The sequence below is a fragment of the Pseudochaenichthys georgianus genome, chromosome 6, assembly GCF_902827115.2.
Source record: "Pseudochaenichthys georgianus chromosome 6, fPseGeo1.2, whole genome shotgun sequence".
Lineage (NCBI taxonomy): Eukaryota > Metazoa > Chordata > Actinopteri > Perciformes > Channichthyidae > Pseudochaenichthys > Pseudochaenichthys georgianus.
In genome coordinates this window covers 43177022-43195031 of record NC_047508.1, presented here as the reverse complement: position 1 = coordinate 43195031, position 18010 = coordinate 43177022, and the positions used below count along the sequence as shown (strand labels likewise).

General features: G+C 42.3%; 1 protein-coding gene across 1 annotated transcript in view; it reads right to left on the bottom strand.

The window, feature by feature from the left end:
* LOC117448402 (protein NLRC3-like) overlaps positions 1-18010 on the bottom strand; it is a 33967-nt gene that overhangs the window by 10700 nt on the left and 5257 nt on the right. The window contains exons 2-6 of the mRNA XM_034085685.1: positions 15878-15988; positions 12093-12182; positions 9906-10010; positions 8450-8554; positions 6713-6909 (exon numbers count right to left, since the gene is read on the bottom strand). Of these exons, the coding sequence (XP_033941576.1) occupies positions 6713-6909; positions 8450-8554; positions 9906-10010; positions 12093-12160 (475 nt within the window). The 5' untranslated portion in view covers positions 12161-12182; positions 15878-15988. The remainder of the gene's footprint in view (positions 1-6712; positions 6910-8449; positions 8555-9905; positions 10011-12092; positions 12183-15877; positions 15989-18010) is intronic.

Genomic DNA, 18010 nt, shown 5'->3' with positions numbered 1-18010 from the left:
TTGGGTTTCTGGCAGATTTAGTTACTTTTTGTTGTTACTTTATTTCGGTTTTAGGGTTAGGGTTAGGTTAGGGTTATGTTATTTCATTCTTTTGGGGGAGCCAGCCCCTAGGGTTCGAAAATGTTTTTGGGGGTCAAAACCCTCAAAATGCATAGAAAACTATGCATACCTATAACACAATACAAACACAATGGTCTTACACCTGCATTATGCTACTACATCACATTGTACATCAGCATGTTCAAATCGGATAGGTGGGCACTAGGGACATCTGGGCACCTCGATGTACAATTGGCTATTTTGTCCAAAATGTTAAAAATAAAATATTTGAAAAATTGTATTAATTAATGCAAAGTATACATGATGTGAACATGCACGGTACATCATTATTAGACTTAATGTTATCCTTCAACCAACCATTTTCCCAGCATTTTCCCATCAATCAGCTGACTGACTCTCTCTCTCACACACACACACACACACACACACACACACACGTGAGAGCATTGTGCCTGCCCTGCCAACTGAGCGGTCCTAGCGGGACGGTTGGCAACCCTACCTGTAGGCTAAATGCTTATTGCACAGCTAGCATTAGCTATATTTACCTTGTTTACACTTAGCGGTCCTATTTGTTAATCTGTGCATATTACACTTCCATATATGAGATCATTAAGTGCCTGTGCCTTGTATTGAAGTAACCTGTGTTCCTAGTGTCCAGATGTGAGTTTGCTTAAATATATGTGTGTACTTAATTACTTTTTATTAAATAGTAGCAGTCTGTATAACAAGAAGCTGGAAATATGAGAAGTGAAACATTTGTATTAAGAGTAGTGGAGATGTGAGAGATGAGATATCCTTATTTTGGGCAGCAGAGTAAAATGAGTGTGCGTTAAACATGCTTAGGGAACATGCTCAGGGAACATGCTTAGGGAACATGCTTAGGGAAATGAGTGTGCGTTCTGTTTCTTTGCTCGTTTTGAGGTCAATGCAGTAGAGACGGACACAACAACCTCACCAGCATCCAACAGTCACACCCTCACTGCATGATGTGAGGGGTGTGCTCAGAGCGGTGAACCCGAGGAAAGCTGCAGGCCCTGATGGCGTGACGGGAAGGGTGTTGAAGGAGTTTGCAGACCAACTTATCTTCACAAAGATCTGCAACATTCCGGGAATTTTCAAAGATGGAAACTTTCCATGGGAATTAATGGAAATAAACGGAAATGTTTGGGAATAAACTGGGAATTTTCCAAATTGAAGGTTGGCTCTTCATAGGGAACTTAAACATAGTTGGGGGAAGTATATTTTAGCATAATCTTGACTAAAACAAACAGATGCCATTCAAGTACACTTGAATATCCATGCCATAGCACACTGCTTACTGCATGGCTATTGCGACCACACCCCCTACAGGCTCTGTGCATTCCTCCATCACATGCACAGATGAGTAATATTTAACTCAACATTCCTGTTTTCATTTTTCAATGAAACAAATAATTGTTCAATAACATAATTCAAAATTGTTCTGTTCTACTTAAAAAAATAAAAATAAAAAAATCTGTTGAAATGTCATGTTTTTTGTTTAATTTTGTATTGAATATTTCCAAAATTCCCCAGCTTAACTTCCCATGGAAACGTTCCGCCCCTTTGCAACCCTAGTGCTGAGCCCCATGCTCTACTCCCTGTACACCTATGACTGTGCCCCCACTCACCCCACCAACACCATCGTCAAGTTCGCGGACGACACAACTGTGGTTGGACTGATCACAAGAGGAGATGAGTCAGCCTACAGCAGTGTTTCTCAAACTTTGTCATTCCAAGGACCACTTAACCAATAAAAAAACACTCGCGGACCACCTAACTCCACAAATATCAAAAAACACATCGTTTTTCTGGACCAGATTACAAATCGCCTGAAAATGGTACAAACAAGTGGCAACATGTGTGATGAAGGTGTTGCCCTGAGCTTTATCATGCAATTACAAGTGAAACTTAACCTCCCTCCATTGCGGAGATATTCCCGCGAGAGTGCGGAAAACTGAAATGTATTTATTTCAATTGTGAAATGTTACCAATATACTCACGGACCACTAGGGGGCGCTCACGGACCACCAGTGGTCCGCGGACCACACTTTGAGAAGCACTGGCCGACAGGGATGAAATCCAGAGACTGGCAGTGTGGTGTTTAGATAATAACCTTGTTCTGAACTCCATAAAAACAAAAGAACTCATCGTAGACTTTAGGAAAAACAGCACAACACCAGATCCACTGTACATCAATGGAAACTGTGTGGAAAGGGTTCCCGCCTTCAGGTTCCTCGGCACACACATTGCTGAAGATCTATCCTGGTCTATCAACACCACAACATCTGTGAAAAAGGCCCAGCAGCGACTCCACCTCCTGAGCATCTAAAACAACCTGGAGGAGAAGCTTCTGGTGTCTTTCTACCGCTGCTCCATAGAGAGTGTTTGCTCTTCTGCCCTCCGGTGGACGCTACAGGTCAATTAAATCAAGGACAAACCGACTGAAAAACTGTTTCTACCCCAGAGCCATACGAGAACTGAACACCGTCAAACGCGGAACTAGCACACACACAGAAACAATTTGCAACTGCACTACTTTGTAATAGTTTTATTAATTTATTAACTGATCGACATCAGAGATGCCAAATATCATCCCTGTGTTTTTTATATTGTAAACTGTATTTAAATTATGTGCGGGCATGTATGCATGCTGGTATGGATGTGTGAGCATATGTTTATGTGTGTATATGTTTATATTAGGGCTGTCAAACGATTACAAATTTTAATCAGATTAATCGCAGCTTAAAAATTAATTAATCATGATTAATCACCATTCGAACTATGTCCAAAATATGCCATTTATTTATGTATATTGTTGTGGGAATGGAAAGATAAATGAAAGCAGGCGGATATATCCATTTAACATACAGTATCTATGTTTATTATAACATTGTTCTGCGTGTCAAAATGAAAGACAACCCACACACCTATCAGTCATCAAACCGTGGGGTCTTAATTCATTACGTGTTGATTTCTATCAACGGGGGAGTACTTCAGGAAAGTCAACAGAGGGGGGGGGGGGGCTAGTGGAGTACTTCGTGACCACAGAGTGTGAACGTTGTGATCAGCTGTTTTAGCGCAGTTCTCCAGTGATGGAGAGTGATGGAGTGATGGAGTCTCCCTCCGCAGCCGGTTGGCGTAGTTTTGGCACAGTTCCGTTGTACAGACCGACGTTAACAGCAGCCCTGTCTGTGCACACGGAGACCGACTCTGTCGTCCGGTGATCTAACCGCCTTCTGGAAAAGCGTCACAAGTACGTCGGTACGCAAATGCGCTTTGTGACACAAGTGACGGTACGCATTTCAGATTACGCACATAACCTGCGTACCAGTTATGTGCACCCCTGTACCAGAGCCATATTATTACTATTATATGGCTCTGCCCTGTACTACAGCAAAAGTATTCTCCGTCGGGACTTCCTGCAACAACACCACGCCGTTATCAAAGATGTTCTATTGAGAAGACGATCACTACGTGACAAAAGTTTTCAAAACCGTGGCTACTGAAATCAATCTTACTAACTGCTGTCTGTGCAATTTACTCCGCGAGTTGGCAGACTTTATTTTGCCTACTTTAACATCATGTTTCATGGTGGGGCTAAGACATTTCTTTGTATGGGTGTAGCCTACCCCAGCCATACCCTGGCGCTGCCACTGGTGGCACGTATGGGGCGGGCCATTCTGCACATGCGTTAAATGCGTTAAATATTTTAACGCAATTAATTCAAAAAATTAATTACCGCCGTTAATGCGATAATTTTGACAGCACTAGTTTATATAGATATACAGTTGCAAGAAAATGTATGTGAACCCTTTGGATTCTCCACACATAGCGTTGTGTGTTCCTTCCAAACAACTCAGCTCTGGTTTCATCCGTCCACAGAACATGTTGCCAGTCGTGCTGTGGAACATCCAGGTGCTCTTTTGCAAACTTCAAACGTGCAGCAATGTTTTCTCTGGACAGCAGTGGCTTCCTCCGTGGTGTCCTCCCATGAACTCCATTCTTGTTCAGTGTTTTACGTATCGTAGATTCGTCAACAGAGATGTTAGCATGTGCCAGAGATTTCTTTAAGTCTCTAGCTGGTTCTTCTTCACCTCATTGAGCATTCTGCGCTGTGCTCTTGCAGTCATCTTTACAGGACGGCAACTCCTAGGGAGAGTAGCAACAGTGCTGAACTTTCTCCATTTATAGACAACTTGTCTCACCGTGGACTGATGAACATCAAGGCTTTCAGAGATACTTTTGTAACCCTTTCCAGCTTTATGCAAGTCAACCATTCTTCATCGTAAGTCTTCTGAGAGCTCTTTTGTGCGAGGCATGGTTCACATCTGGCAATGCTTCTTAAGAATAGCAAATTCAAAACTGGTGTGTATTTTTTATTACATTACATTGCATTTTTATAGGGCAGGGCAGCTTTAACCAACACCTCCAATCTCATCTCATTGATTGGACTCCAGGAGTGGAGTGCACCAGCTGGGCGTAAAAAAGTAGGGCTTAACTCTAACGTCGGGTTTAGCTACGTCCGACGTAGTGATTCGAATTTACACCGAGTGCACCAAGCCTGACTAGTCTCGGGCATAGCTGCGCCTGGTCTTAAGATGCGCGTCCACGTGAATACACGCGAAACAGTAATTGTTGCCAAGCAACGCCATTTTACAGACTCAGAGGACCGCAGAGAAGAGGGAATTCCCACACCCACAGCGTCAGCGATGACTCAAGGGGAATCCCAAATGGCCGCACCCCGAAAGAGAAAGAGGGATTTGTCAGAGCTACAGCGGGAACTGACGGAGAAAGAAATCGGTGCTGGAGGGCCAATGAAACTTGTCTTATAGCCCGACATACAGTTGTGCGATGAACATTAATCATGTCTCCCACAGTATTTTGAAAGGCCCCGTTCGCGTAGAATCTGAGCGCAATCAGCACCTGCAAGGTTGGGGAGAGCGCAGCGTTTTGGTCTGATCCGTGCTGGAGTTGAGGGAGATCTCCTCAATTAAATCAAAAAGGGCTTGTCTGCCGAAACGAAACCTCTCTATCAGTTCACTGTCTGGATAGACGTCCAGTGGGTTTGTTCGATCACGGACGACTCTTTCTCTTCGTAATGCCCTTTCATTGTTAAACATGTAAACAAGACGCCCTGCCATCGTTAATATTCTTCTTGCCTGTTTTACGTTACTATGGATACTAGTCTGTCTTTCCGATTTACGCCTGCTCCATACTAGGCGTAAAAGTTACACCCGGGGCGCAACGCATACAGGGCTTAAGTCTAAGTGGTGCACTAGTCATAACTTTAGTTTGGTCTCAACCTTCGGTTCTACGTTGGACGTAGAGTTACGCCCAGCTTACGCCCAGCTGGTGCACTCCACTCCAGGTTGGCTGACTCCTGACTCCAATTAGCTCTTGAAGAAGTCTTTAGCCTAGGGATTCACATTTTTCCACCCTGCACTGTGAATGTTTACATGGTGTGTTCAATAAAAACATGAAAACATATAATTGTTTGTGTGGTATTAGTTTAAGCAGACTGTGTTTGTCTGTTGTTGCGACTTAGATGAAGATCAGAACACATTTTATGACCAACTTTTGCAGAAATCCAGGTAATTCCAAAGGGTTCACATACTTTTTCTTGCAACTGTATATGTTTTCGTATTATGTGGAAATGCACTGCAAGGATTGCTTTTTTAAATTCCGTTGTACCTGGTGCGATGAAAATAAAGGAATTCTTCTTCTTCTTCTATTGGTTATGAACAAGTCTTCACTTTAGAATAGGGAACATGTTCTGCGATATAAATACCTAATTTTGAGTTATTTAGAGACAATTAACACTTATACGTTGATGTATTGTCACATAAGAATAGATCATATTTGTTAAGTGTTATTATGGGAGAATTACTATTCTTGTGGTACTACTGCCTTATTAGGCCCATAACTGAGCAGAGCATATTAAGACCACAACTCATGTACAACAACTTCCTTACTTGCAATAAATACGCACTAATTAGAGGGTTATTGAGGAAAAACTCTCAACTAATGGCCTATTTCTTATAGAATATAGTCATGTCGAATAAGGCAGTGTTTTCTAATGACTAATAAAGAGACAATATACTGCTAATATGCATGTTAATTAACAACTAGTTGATGGTTAATTTGTGTAGCTTAATATAAAGTGTTACCGTAAGGAGAATGTACTTTCACTTTCACTATTTTTCATGGTGTGGATCTCCAAATGTTCGAAATGCTACGGCATGGTTATTCCATGTAATAGAAGGTTTTAATAACTTCTGAACCTGAAGGACTTTAGATGGTACTGATCAAATTTGAAGTTAATTATAATATCTTCAAGGTCCTACTGCTTTCTGATCATACTTCAGTGATATCAGACAAATCTGTGAGCAGAAAAACCTAAAACCTGTCACTCCGAGTTACCAGCAGTTGCCGCTATGTCGATGACTTAATAATGGCTTGTCTTGGCAACACATTTGAGAATGTATCCATATGGAAAAACTGCTCTGGCATGGCATGGAAAATATTTTAATACGCACTATAAACAACGCCTGGAAGAAACTGAGATGGTACTGTACACCCTTGACACCCAGCGCCCAAATGTCGGTAAAGATGCTGCATGTGTACCCCTTACTTTGTACGGTTCTGGATCTTTTTCCACACAGGGAACAGGAGTTTCCTGATGAAGCAGACTGGTCCCAGCCTGAGGTGATGCACTGTCTGCAGAACCAGTGTCCACAGCTGGCAGAGACTGGATCCTTCAGGACGTCCTGACACAAAGCACAGATGGACAGCTGCTCCTTCAATGAAGCATGACGTTTCCTCTGAACTCTGTGAAGATAGCACCTTTCGTTAGTGGTGGCCCTGTGTTTACTGATGGGTAAAACCCACATTCTAGATGATATTCCAACATCACTGTTCCAGTGTTGTAGGTAGGGTTAGGGGTTACAATTAGTCACAGTAATCAACCTAATGTGGAGATATTTGATGGCCGATACAATGCACAATTTGGTCTTATCATTTGTTACACAAATATTTGCGTAGACATTTTTAACACAGTCCTGTGTAACAAAACGTTTGATTGTCATTTCCCAACTGACTATGACATGACATGTTATTCACCAATGGGCTAACTTTCTGGTTTCATTAGATCTTAGTGGTGTAACTGAGTGGGAAAAAAGTCTGTCACTCAGGGCAGTATCCATTACACTATATAAAATATAGGGGGCGGTATTGCACCTAAAAGCTGTATACCAGCCGCCCTTAACCTGTAAAGCCCTGAGCCTGTTTTTCAGGTCTCAGGCTCGAAAATGACATTACCAGAACAAATGTCCATATCGTCCCTTCTAAAAGGGTTAAATTAATAATCTTTTTTCTCAAAGTAATGATAAACCTGTGAGTTGTATGTAGAAGAGTCAGAATCAATATAGATGTTTTTTATTTTAAAGAAAATTCAGATTGAACATAATAAAAAACTGTAAATTATTGTGTCCGTCCAAAAATTAATTTGTACTTATAGTGAAAACTACCCTTGGATGATGGGTTAGTAGACTAAAAGCTTTAGGAATCCAAAGTACAACATATAATAAGTACCCTGTATCAAGATTGATGCAAAACAAGTGACATTTGACCTTTTTAAAGAGATTTAGCACAAAAAAAACACTTCTGGGGTCATTTGGGTGGATTTTCCATATCTCTGGCCCCCCTTGGTCGATTTTGACGAATGAAATCTCTTTCTGACCGCTAGAGCCAATGGAATCGAAGGGGAATTTCCCCACACACGCAAATTGTAAAAACAAAGGTGGGGGCTTTGCGCATGCAGGTTTGCATCAGAGCGAACCTATCTCTCGCTGCTCTGACATCTGGAAACGGAAAAGCAGGTTTATTGCTTATGAATTATCAGAAATAATTTCAAAGGGACACAGACACATTGGATTAACCTATGGAGTAACCTTCAGCAGTGTTTTTATCGTTTTAATACCATTGAAGACCACTTTTGACCAGACAACGACCAAGGTAAGCCATTTTGCCATTTTTAGCTACCTAGCAACACATTGTGATGTCTGTTCTTGTTACTATGTTCGCAAGTTCTTATCATGGAGTGATAATGTAGGTACCGATCGATTCCGTGTCTTCTCACGATGCTAATCGATGGGTTGGACGTGCAGCTACGATAAGTAATAAGGGTGTTATGAGTGAGTTTCTGTGCAGTAATGCGTTAGCATTTATTTGCTCGTGGCTAATTTAGAGGCTGTGTTTTTTTTTCTTTATTGAACTGTGCTTCACTCATGTAATTCTTTTTTTTAAAAGCTATCAGATAACATTAAAACTGAATCCTTTTCAGGTCAGTTGACAGTGAACATACTCTTACTTTGTGTCTGAGGGTCCAGGCTCATTGCTGAAGGTTAGAGGCCATTCTTTAGACCGGTCACTCTTCAGAGACAGACAGCTGGAGCCTGGAGACTGTGCCCTCCGTCTGTGGAAACAACACAAGTTTTACACATACATCTGTGGCAGCTCTGGCTCACAAGTAGAATGGTCGTCCACCAATTAGAGGGTTTGCAGCCCCTGCAGTCAACGTGTCAATGTGTCCTTAGACAAGTCACTTCACCCCAAATGTCTCCCGATAGCCAATAGTGTGTGAATGTTAGTTTATTTGGTTCATTGGTCAACAGTATTGAAGTGTATTGAACTCGCTTAGAATACAAATTTCAGCTAATTAGCATGTGATGTATCGCTGAAAGTCGCAAATAACTGGGTCTTGGATGTCTTGGGACTGTTCTCATTGTTTTGGATACGTAATCGAATGCCGGCCTTTTTAACTGCAAGCTGACAACAACACAGCACTGGAGGAAATGTACCATGTTATTGACATCACAGAGACTTCACGGCAAGAGGCTGCTTTGACTTTAACACCAATCAGACCACATCTCACTGCTGCTGCCGCCCGAAACTCAAACGGGACAGGTCCATGAGGCGGTTTATACAGTGCTGGAGTGAACAGTCAGATTCTGCTCTGGAGCACTGCTTTTAAACCATAGAGTGGTGTGTGTTTGAGAACGAAACCATTTACACACACACAGATGCGATCATTTGCTATATTGGAAAATGCATCGATGATCAAGTACCGGAAATTACTGTTTGACCATTCCCGAACCAGAAGCCCTAGATAAACGGCAAGGTCTGTGCCAAACTCAAAGCATGTGGATATTTGGACGAGTAAAGGAACCCCAGCTACACGCTCCGGAGAGCCATTAGAAGTGCAACGAGACAATAAAGAGAGAAAGTGGAGTCTGACTACAAAGGCTTTAACATCAGGAATATGTGGGCGGGACTAAGAACAATGACTCAGCGGCTCAGGAAGGAAGCCCTCAGGATTATCAAAGACCCCCATCACCCCAGCCACAAACTGTTCTGTCTGCTGCGGTCTGGCAGGCGGTACCGCAGCATGCAGACTAAAACCACCAGACTCAGGGACAGCTTCATCCCACAGGCCATAAGACTGCTATACTCCTGAGCTTGCACTATTTTAATGTTTTTTTGGTTTGTGTCTTGTATATATATGTATATGTTGTATTGTTGGAGGAACCTGTGACCCGAGATTATTATTGTACAACTACCCTGTAGCTGTGTATATGAGAAATAAACGCTGTGTACCTTTGAACCTTTGAGGAACACAGCAAACTCAATAAAACCTTTGTATTGGACTTTATAGTATTTCTTTATTGAACTGTGTTTCACTTGTGTAATTATAAAGAAACAAGCTATCAGATAACATTAAAACTGAATCCTCTTCGGATCAGTGTATAGCAGAAACAGACTCTTACTTTGTGTCTGAGGGTCCAGGCTCATTGCTGAAGGTTAGAGGCCATTCTTTAGACCAGTCACTCTTCAGAGACAGACAGCTGGAGCCTGGAGACTGTGCCCTCCGTCTGTGGAAACAACACAAGTTTTACACATACATCTGTGGCAGCTCTGGCTCACAAGTTCAATGGTCGTCCACCAATTAGAGGGTTTGCAGCCCCTGCAGTCAACTTGTCAATGTGTCCTTAGACAAGATACTTCACCCCAAATTGCTCCCTAATAGGCAACAGTGTCTCAATGTTAGCTTGCACTATTTTTATGTTTTTTTTGTTTTGTGTCTTATATATATTTTTGTTGCATTGTTGGACGTACCTGTGACCGAAGATTCTCATTACACCACTACCCTGTAGCTGTGTATACGACAGATACAACCTGTGTACCTTTGAACATTTAAAGCAAACTCAATACAAACTTTTTTATTGGACTCTATTGTATTTCTTTATTGAACTGTGCTTCAAGATTACATATTCAAAGGCTTTATTGTCATATGCATAGTAGCTACAGTGTAGTTATGGCAATGCAAATCGTATGTCCCGAACTCCTCACTCAATGCAAAAATAGTAGGACATAAAACAATAAGATAATTAAAAATAACAATAACATTTAAATAGTGCAAAATTAAAGATTAGAGTAGAATAAAATAGTGCAGATTATGTTGCAAGACCAATGCGTAAGTAATGCAGATGAATGAAACTACATGTCAGAAAAATAAATAAATACAATAAGCTAAATAATCAGGGACGTGCACAGGTACGGGCTAATGTTGCCCGGGCAACGGCACTTTTGAACTTTGTGGCTGACCTGCCCCTCTGGAGAGAGCGAAAGTCTTTTTTTTCTGTTGTGGCCGAATAAACATGATAAGCCCACAATTAGTATTGTAGAGTCTCGCTGCGATAAAACACACCGTGTCAGCGCTGTCATCTGCCCCCAGTCACGTGACTTTGTTTACAATCTGACAGCTGAAGGAAAGGAAAGCCCTCCGAGTCCGGTCCGGCCTCATGGCTATGGTGATCATGTGCCTGCCTGGCTTTGGTGGCCAATCCTCGGGTCAATCTGTCCCCGGAAATGTTCCCGTTTTTAAATATGCTTGAGTTTTCTCATGGTATTTAGAGTAGGCCTATAGGGGACAAACCAGGGACTTTACTTCCTCTTGACACCGTCGGCTATTTACAAAAAAAAACACCTAAATATACTTGTTATTGTGTTTCTGTCTTTCTGTGTCTTTTCATCTGCTCCGTAAACTCCCTCTCTCTCTTCTCTTGATCGCCCTCTCACAGGAGAACACTTCACCGTCCCGCTTCATTGTAGGATTTCTGCCATGTCTCTACTTTAGTTTGACTATCTCTGTTATTAAAGGTGGGGTAGGTAAGTTTCAGAAACCGGCTCGAGATACACTTTTTGTTATATTCCATGGAATGCTCTTAACATCCCGATAGCAATGAATATCTGAAGTGCTTTGACAAAAAATCCATAAAAAAATGTCATCTGTAGAAGCCGTAATACTGTAAAAAGCACAACCAATCGATTGGATGGCCTTCCTGCCTGTCAGCCTTCCATCGGGGCACACACACATCTCGTGCCCTCATTGGTCATGTGCGCGTTCGTGTGTGTTGGAGGAGAGGCTCTGTGAGGAAGTGGCAGATTTTCTCCGGTTGTGTATTTTCAAATTCTAGCGATCTCGAGCCGGTTTCTCAAACTTACCTACCCCACCTTTAAGTTATGGAATACTAAACACATAAGTAATTAGATACCTTACCGTTACTGCGCTCATAATGAATGATAAGAATAATGCGTATTGAACAGGTTTAATCAATTAGTGATTTTATTTAAGGCACAGCAGTTACAATGGTCAAACTACATTAAAACAGAATTGTCTGCATTTTATTTTAATAGTTACTAACATTAGATATGTTAATGAGATATGGACCGCAAACAATTTTTTTCCCCTGGTTTTCATTTTTTTTATACAAAGTTCTTACGTTTTCAGGGGGGTCGGGGGGCGGCCCTTTTTCTAGTTTAGAGCAATAGCCCCTCCAAATGCCTGTGCACGTCCCTGTAAATAATGCTAGATAAATGTGCTTCACTCATGTAAATAAACTATCAGACAACATAATCCTTTTCAGGTCAGTTGACAGTAAACAGACTCGTACCTTGTGTCTGGAGGTCTGGGCTCATTACTGGAGATGAAGTCGTCCTCCTCTTCTTTGAAATCACTCATCTTCTCAAGTCAGAGAGGTAAACTGGAAACACAGATACACACATACATGCACACTTTATAACGGTTTTATTTTTTTAAACCTTGTATCAGGTTCACATTTTGCACCCTTTGGTTCATTTCGGGGTCAAAGTGATCTGGGACATTGTTGGGGTCTAAAAGAAATACAGGAATTAAAAAACTACATTCACAATCTGTAACATATACTGTCTTTATCTCAAATCCTAACACCAAGGTAACAGTTGTGATTACAGTAATACATGCAAATACTCTCAGCTAGATCCCACTACACAATGGAAATGTCATTCGTTTTATTATTTTGATGAAGTTCAAGTTTATGTAAAAGTCATACTATAATAAAAAGGTAAATTGCAGTTTCATGCTTATCTTACTCTGTAAAGCACTTTGGGCTGCATCATGCATGAAAGGTGCTTTATAAATGCGTTTATTATAATATTATTATCTAGGAAAGTATAATTAAACAACTTTGTATTGATATTTTATGTGTTAACTGATTTTAAAGTTATTCTGATTATAATCAAATCTGTAAAGAAAATACAGGTGTTGAACAGCAACAGTGCATGACAGAGGCGGCGCTAGGGGATGGCTACTTGGGCTCAAGCCCCGGATATTTCACTTAAAAAAAAAAAAAAAGTTTTCTTTTTTTAAAACGTCTCGGGAGTAATGTGCAGTACCGGAGTCCACCAGAGAGGCAGCCACTGTGGGACATTAGCCTGCGTACTGCGTAGCCTGCCCTGAAGAAGAAGTGATCCTTCCTAGTGCCTGACGAGTTTTAAGCTAATAGCCTCTACAGTTATGGATATTAGAAAGTTATTTTCATCGAAGCAGGCGCCACAAGCTGCAGCAGCAGCAGCAGCAGCAGTAGCAGACAACAATGTCATCACCAGCAGTGAAGAAATGGATGATGTTTCAGGTTTGTGAATCTAATGGTGATATCTGCACTCTGGCTGACTGAGTAAGAAGTGAAAAAGAGTGATGTAACGTTATAGCTAGTAAACATGGAGTAACCACACTAAGTATACCCTTATATGTCAGTATGTATACAGAACATGACTAAAAATTATCCTAAGATGTAACGTTAACCCTTCATACCTCAGTCTACTTTTAAGACACTAAAATAACGTATTACAATTTTTATTTTGTTTTCGCACGTGGAATTATACCGGCTCTCGTTTCAGTACACATAACAACGGAACTGACAGGCAACCCTCTGAATCAGACTCCGATTGGCTGTGACTGCATCCACTCAGGCTGCGGCCCCACGAGGACGAAAACGGCTAAACGCATAGGATTAACGCAAACGCAATCGCAAACAAGCTTCCGTCCACATGCAATAATTATCCGGATAGTGTCTGCCCACACGAGACCGCTCCGTTTAGCTCCAACCGCTGGAGAAGCTGCAGTACATATGCAGGAGCCTCTACGTGGCGCTGTAACTTCCTCCACAAAAGCAGCGAAGAAGCATGGTTGTCATGGTTGCCCTTCTGTTTATTCTCCGCGGTGGGGGCCGAGGGAACCGGGCAGAGTTTTTCGCCAGTCAGCGTGTATTAAAGTTTAAATCTTCCGGACAAAATTATAAAAGTGCCGGTCAAAGGTCTTCTTTGTTATTTATTGAGCTTTAAAACAAATGAATAACGACTCTATATAATATAATGATAAAATACACGGAGCCTCTCTTTTTCCTCCCTCTCTTTAGACAGCGTCAGTGTCTGTCTCATGCAGCAGCTGATCCAGTAATGAGTGACCCGGCGACAGTAAAAATAAACATATTTATAACTAGTTTAGGGAGTTTGAGAGGTAATTAAAATAGCTAAGGGTGATGATCTGACTTGAAGTGTGTGTTTTGCTGCAGAGGGAGGAGCTGCAGGTGAGCAGAGCTGCGTGTCTCCGTCCTGTCAGATTAGACTTCACTCGCGAGAGAAAGATAAATAATCTGAATTCAGGGTGCAGTTTACTTTGACGCGGGGGTGAGCAGCAGAGGTGGGGAGAGGCGGGGCTATTGCCTCATCATTATTGCTGTAGATGTTGCACAAACAACTGTAGCATGGTCAATAGCGTCCGGAGCACGATAGCAACTCTGCGATCCGCCATTGTTGTTGTTGTTGGTGGCGAAACACTTCAGCACTGGCGCGGGGTAAGCGGAGGTGAGCAGAAGAGGTGGGGAGAGGCGGGGCTATTGCGCAATCACTATCAGTGATCTGAAAATGTCCGTATAGGGCGCACACACGGAGCTGTTTGACCCCCCAGAGAGTGGCGTATGCATTTCTATCCACCTTGGGACCCGTTGTCGTTTCCTCAGTCGTTTAGTGCCATATTCGGTCGTCCTCGTGTGGCCGAACGGTCTATATGACACTAAACAGTAACGCAAACGACCGAATTCGTCCTCGTGGGGCCGCAGCTTCAGAGTGCCCGATTCAGAAACGTGACTCTTACACTCTTTACGTCACAAACAAAGATGGTGGATGAGAATAGATCTATAAAACGATAAGCAATGCGCCAGAATCAAGGTGAGACTATCCGCATCCTTTAAAACTCTACGCACATTCGTTTCACCTTAATAAGTAAACGACTATTTGAGTGAGTTAAGGCATTAGTTTGCTTCATTAAAGGGTGTTAATGAGTGTTCTCCAGTGTCTTTTGTCCGCTTTAAGGTGTTATTAAGGTTAATGTTGCTCTCAAAGTGCACCAGATTGATGCTTTCAACTTCAATATTTTAAAAAAAATCTTCCGGGGGAGCATGCCCCGGACCCCCCTAGAGGAGGCGACGACCCCCCTAAAGGATGTTCGGTCCACCCCCCACTTATAAGAAATATCACTGTACCCCTGCACATAACACCTCATTTTGTCCTATAGACGTCCGCAAGGATGAGGATCACAGGTCGGCACATGACTATGTATTTTTGCATCTCTTCCCTCCCTGAAAACACATCTACCCGAAGGTTTGACATATCCAGAAGGATTTCCTATATTACATCGGGAATCAACAGCTTAAAGGGTGACATGATGTCATGGAAAGGGTTACATTCCTGTGGGCGAGACTATGTGCAATGTCTAGAATGTTCTGGAGTAATGTTGTGCAGGTGCCCACACTACAGAGGTCAGGTGCAGACGCTTCTCTGTGCTTTGATTGTAACAATATATCAGGTGTGTGTGTGTGTGTGTGTGTGTGTGTGTGTGTGTGTGTGTGTGTGTGTGTGTGTGTGTGTGTGTGTGTGTGTGTGTGTGTGTGTGTGTGTGTGTGTGTGTGTGTGTGTGTGTGTGTGTGTGTGTGTGTGTGTGTGTGTGTGTGTGTGTGTGTGTGTGTGTGTGTGTGAGTGTGTGTGTGTGTGTGGGCGTGCGTGCGTGCGTGCGTGCGTGCGTGCGTGCGTGCGTGCGTGTGTGTGTGTGTGTGTGTGTGGGGGCATTTTAGCAGCCATTTTTTTCTTACATAGTCTTTACAGAAAATAAGCAACAAATAAATTACCCTTGTACCATTTTTCGTTTAGTGAAAATGTAAAACGTCACACAAAGGTTAATCAAAAACGTATACATGATTAATTTAACCTAAATTATTAAACAATAGTTAACATTTAAAGAAGTCACGTTGGACTCAGGCCGTGATGTTCATTCTTTATCCAGACGGTGTTGTTCTGTCGAAGAGTATAACAGACTGAATAATAATCTGGTAAAGACCCAGCAGAGACTGGGTTTCACACTCACCCTGTTTTCCCTCCTGCTTTGACGAAGTGTGAAATGGAGTGTGCCTTTCTGTTTCACATGCTGCAGCCTCCGTCTATGTTTCCACTCTCCGCCCTCACCTGATATCAGCTCCTATCAAGGCAAGGCAAGTTTATTTATATAGCACCTTTCAACACAAGGCAATTCAAAGTGCTTTACACAAATGAAAGACATGGAGAGCATTAAGAAACATTTAAAAACAGTCATTTAAAAGCAAAGAAAATAAAACATGAATAACTCAGGTACATGGATAAAAGTTACAGTGCAGTCTAAGATGTGAATAGTTCAATTAAAAGCAGCGACAAAAAGAGAAGTCTTCAGCCTGGATTTAAAAGTAGTCAGAGTGGCAGCGGACCTGCAGGTTTCTGGGAGTTTGTTCCAGATGTTTGGAGCATAATAACTGAACGCTGCTTCTCCATGTTTAGTTCTGACTCTGGGGACAGAAAGCTGACCAGTCCCTGAAGACCTGAGAGATCTGGATGGTTCATCATTTAGCAGGAGGTCAGTAATGTATGTTGGGCCTAAACCATTCAGTGCTTTATAAACCAGCAGCAGTATTTAGAAATCTATTCTTTGACACACAGGAAGCCAGTGTAAAGACTTCAGAGCAGGAGTGATGTGATCCACTTTCTTAGTGTTAGTGAGGACTCGAGCAGCGGCGTTCTGAATCAGCTGCAGCTTCCTAATAGATGTTTTAGTGAGACCTGTGAAGACACCATTGCAGTAGTCCAGTCTACTGAAGATAAAGGCATGGACAAGTTTTTCCAAATCCTGCTGTGACATTAGTCTTTTAATCCTAGATATATTCTTTAGGTGATAGTAGGCTGATTTAGTAACTGTTTTAATGTGACTGTTGAAACTCAGGTCAGAGTCCATGACTACACCTAGATTTCTGGCTTCATCTGATGGTTTGAACATTGCAGACAGAAGCTCAGCGCTAACTTGTATCAGCTTGATAACGATTGAACACCTCTGACTTCTGTATCTGACCTGGAATCCAGCCCGTGTGTATCTGGTTCCTGTTTGCCTGTTCTGGTGGCTATAGGCGTTTTACCAGTTTGTGTTCCAGTGTGAGTTTTCTCTATCTCCTGTGAGTTGACCCTGCCCTGAACGGCGAGGCAACATCAGTCCTCCGGAGTTGGACATTGAAAACTGCGTATTAAGATAAGATAAGATAAGATGGACCTTTATTGATCCCGTGGGAGATTCAGTTAAACAGCAACAGGGTAAGAATGAAACACAGCACAGATTCACACAGATTAGATATTCATACAATCAAAGATAAAAAATTAAAATGACAAAATAACTATAAAATAAGAAATTAATTGAAATGAACACATATTGGGTCATATATACATATCCGATATACTTACATGTGTGTGTGTGAAAACAGTGTGTATTTTATGTCCAGTATTTGAGTCACATTGTTGACCCCTTGTTGTGCAGCCTGATGGCTACAGGCACAAAGTATACATGTACCTGCATCTGGCTTAATATAAAGGTCATTACAAACTACAGCGTGCTGCAATTGGGTCCCAACTACCTGTCCGGCAATCGCCACAAAACTATCCAGTTGTACATCCTGGGATCTCCATGCATTCCTCTCATGCTGGGATACCCCTTCCAGCCGCCGCCGTTCCAGGCCATCAATGTATAGGTATATGCGTGTCCATCCTACCTTCCACGTGTCCAGAATCATCGAATGGCGGTGATACATACACTATCCACCGCGTTCTTTGTTTCCGTCGTTGTGGGAGGGGCCTCCAATATTTGGTAGACTGGGAGGGGTACGGTTCTGAGGAGAGGTCCTGGTGCCATCTGAGGGGAGGGGGAGGAACTCCTCTGAGATGCCAGAGGAGTTCTAGACCCCCTTCCACCCACCTGATGTTTGTTTAATATGTTTGGGACATTAGGAGACGCCCCTTGAGGCTTGTCACAGTCTGCAGTCTCTCTTTATGTTCCCACTCCCCGCCCTCACCCGATCTCAGCCCCTGAAAACGCCCCACTCATCAGCTCATCAAAGTAATGCTCTGGTCCAGCGTGCTGCAATCGGGTCCTTCCCTTGTTACACTCTGACTCTGTCAGTTGCTCTCAAGTTACACAACTCCAGGAAGT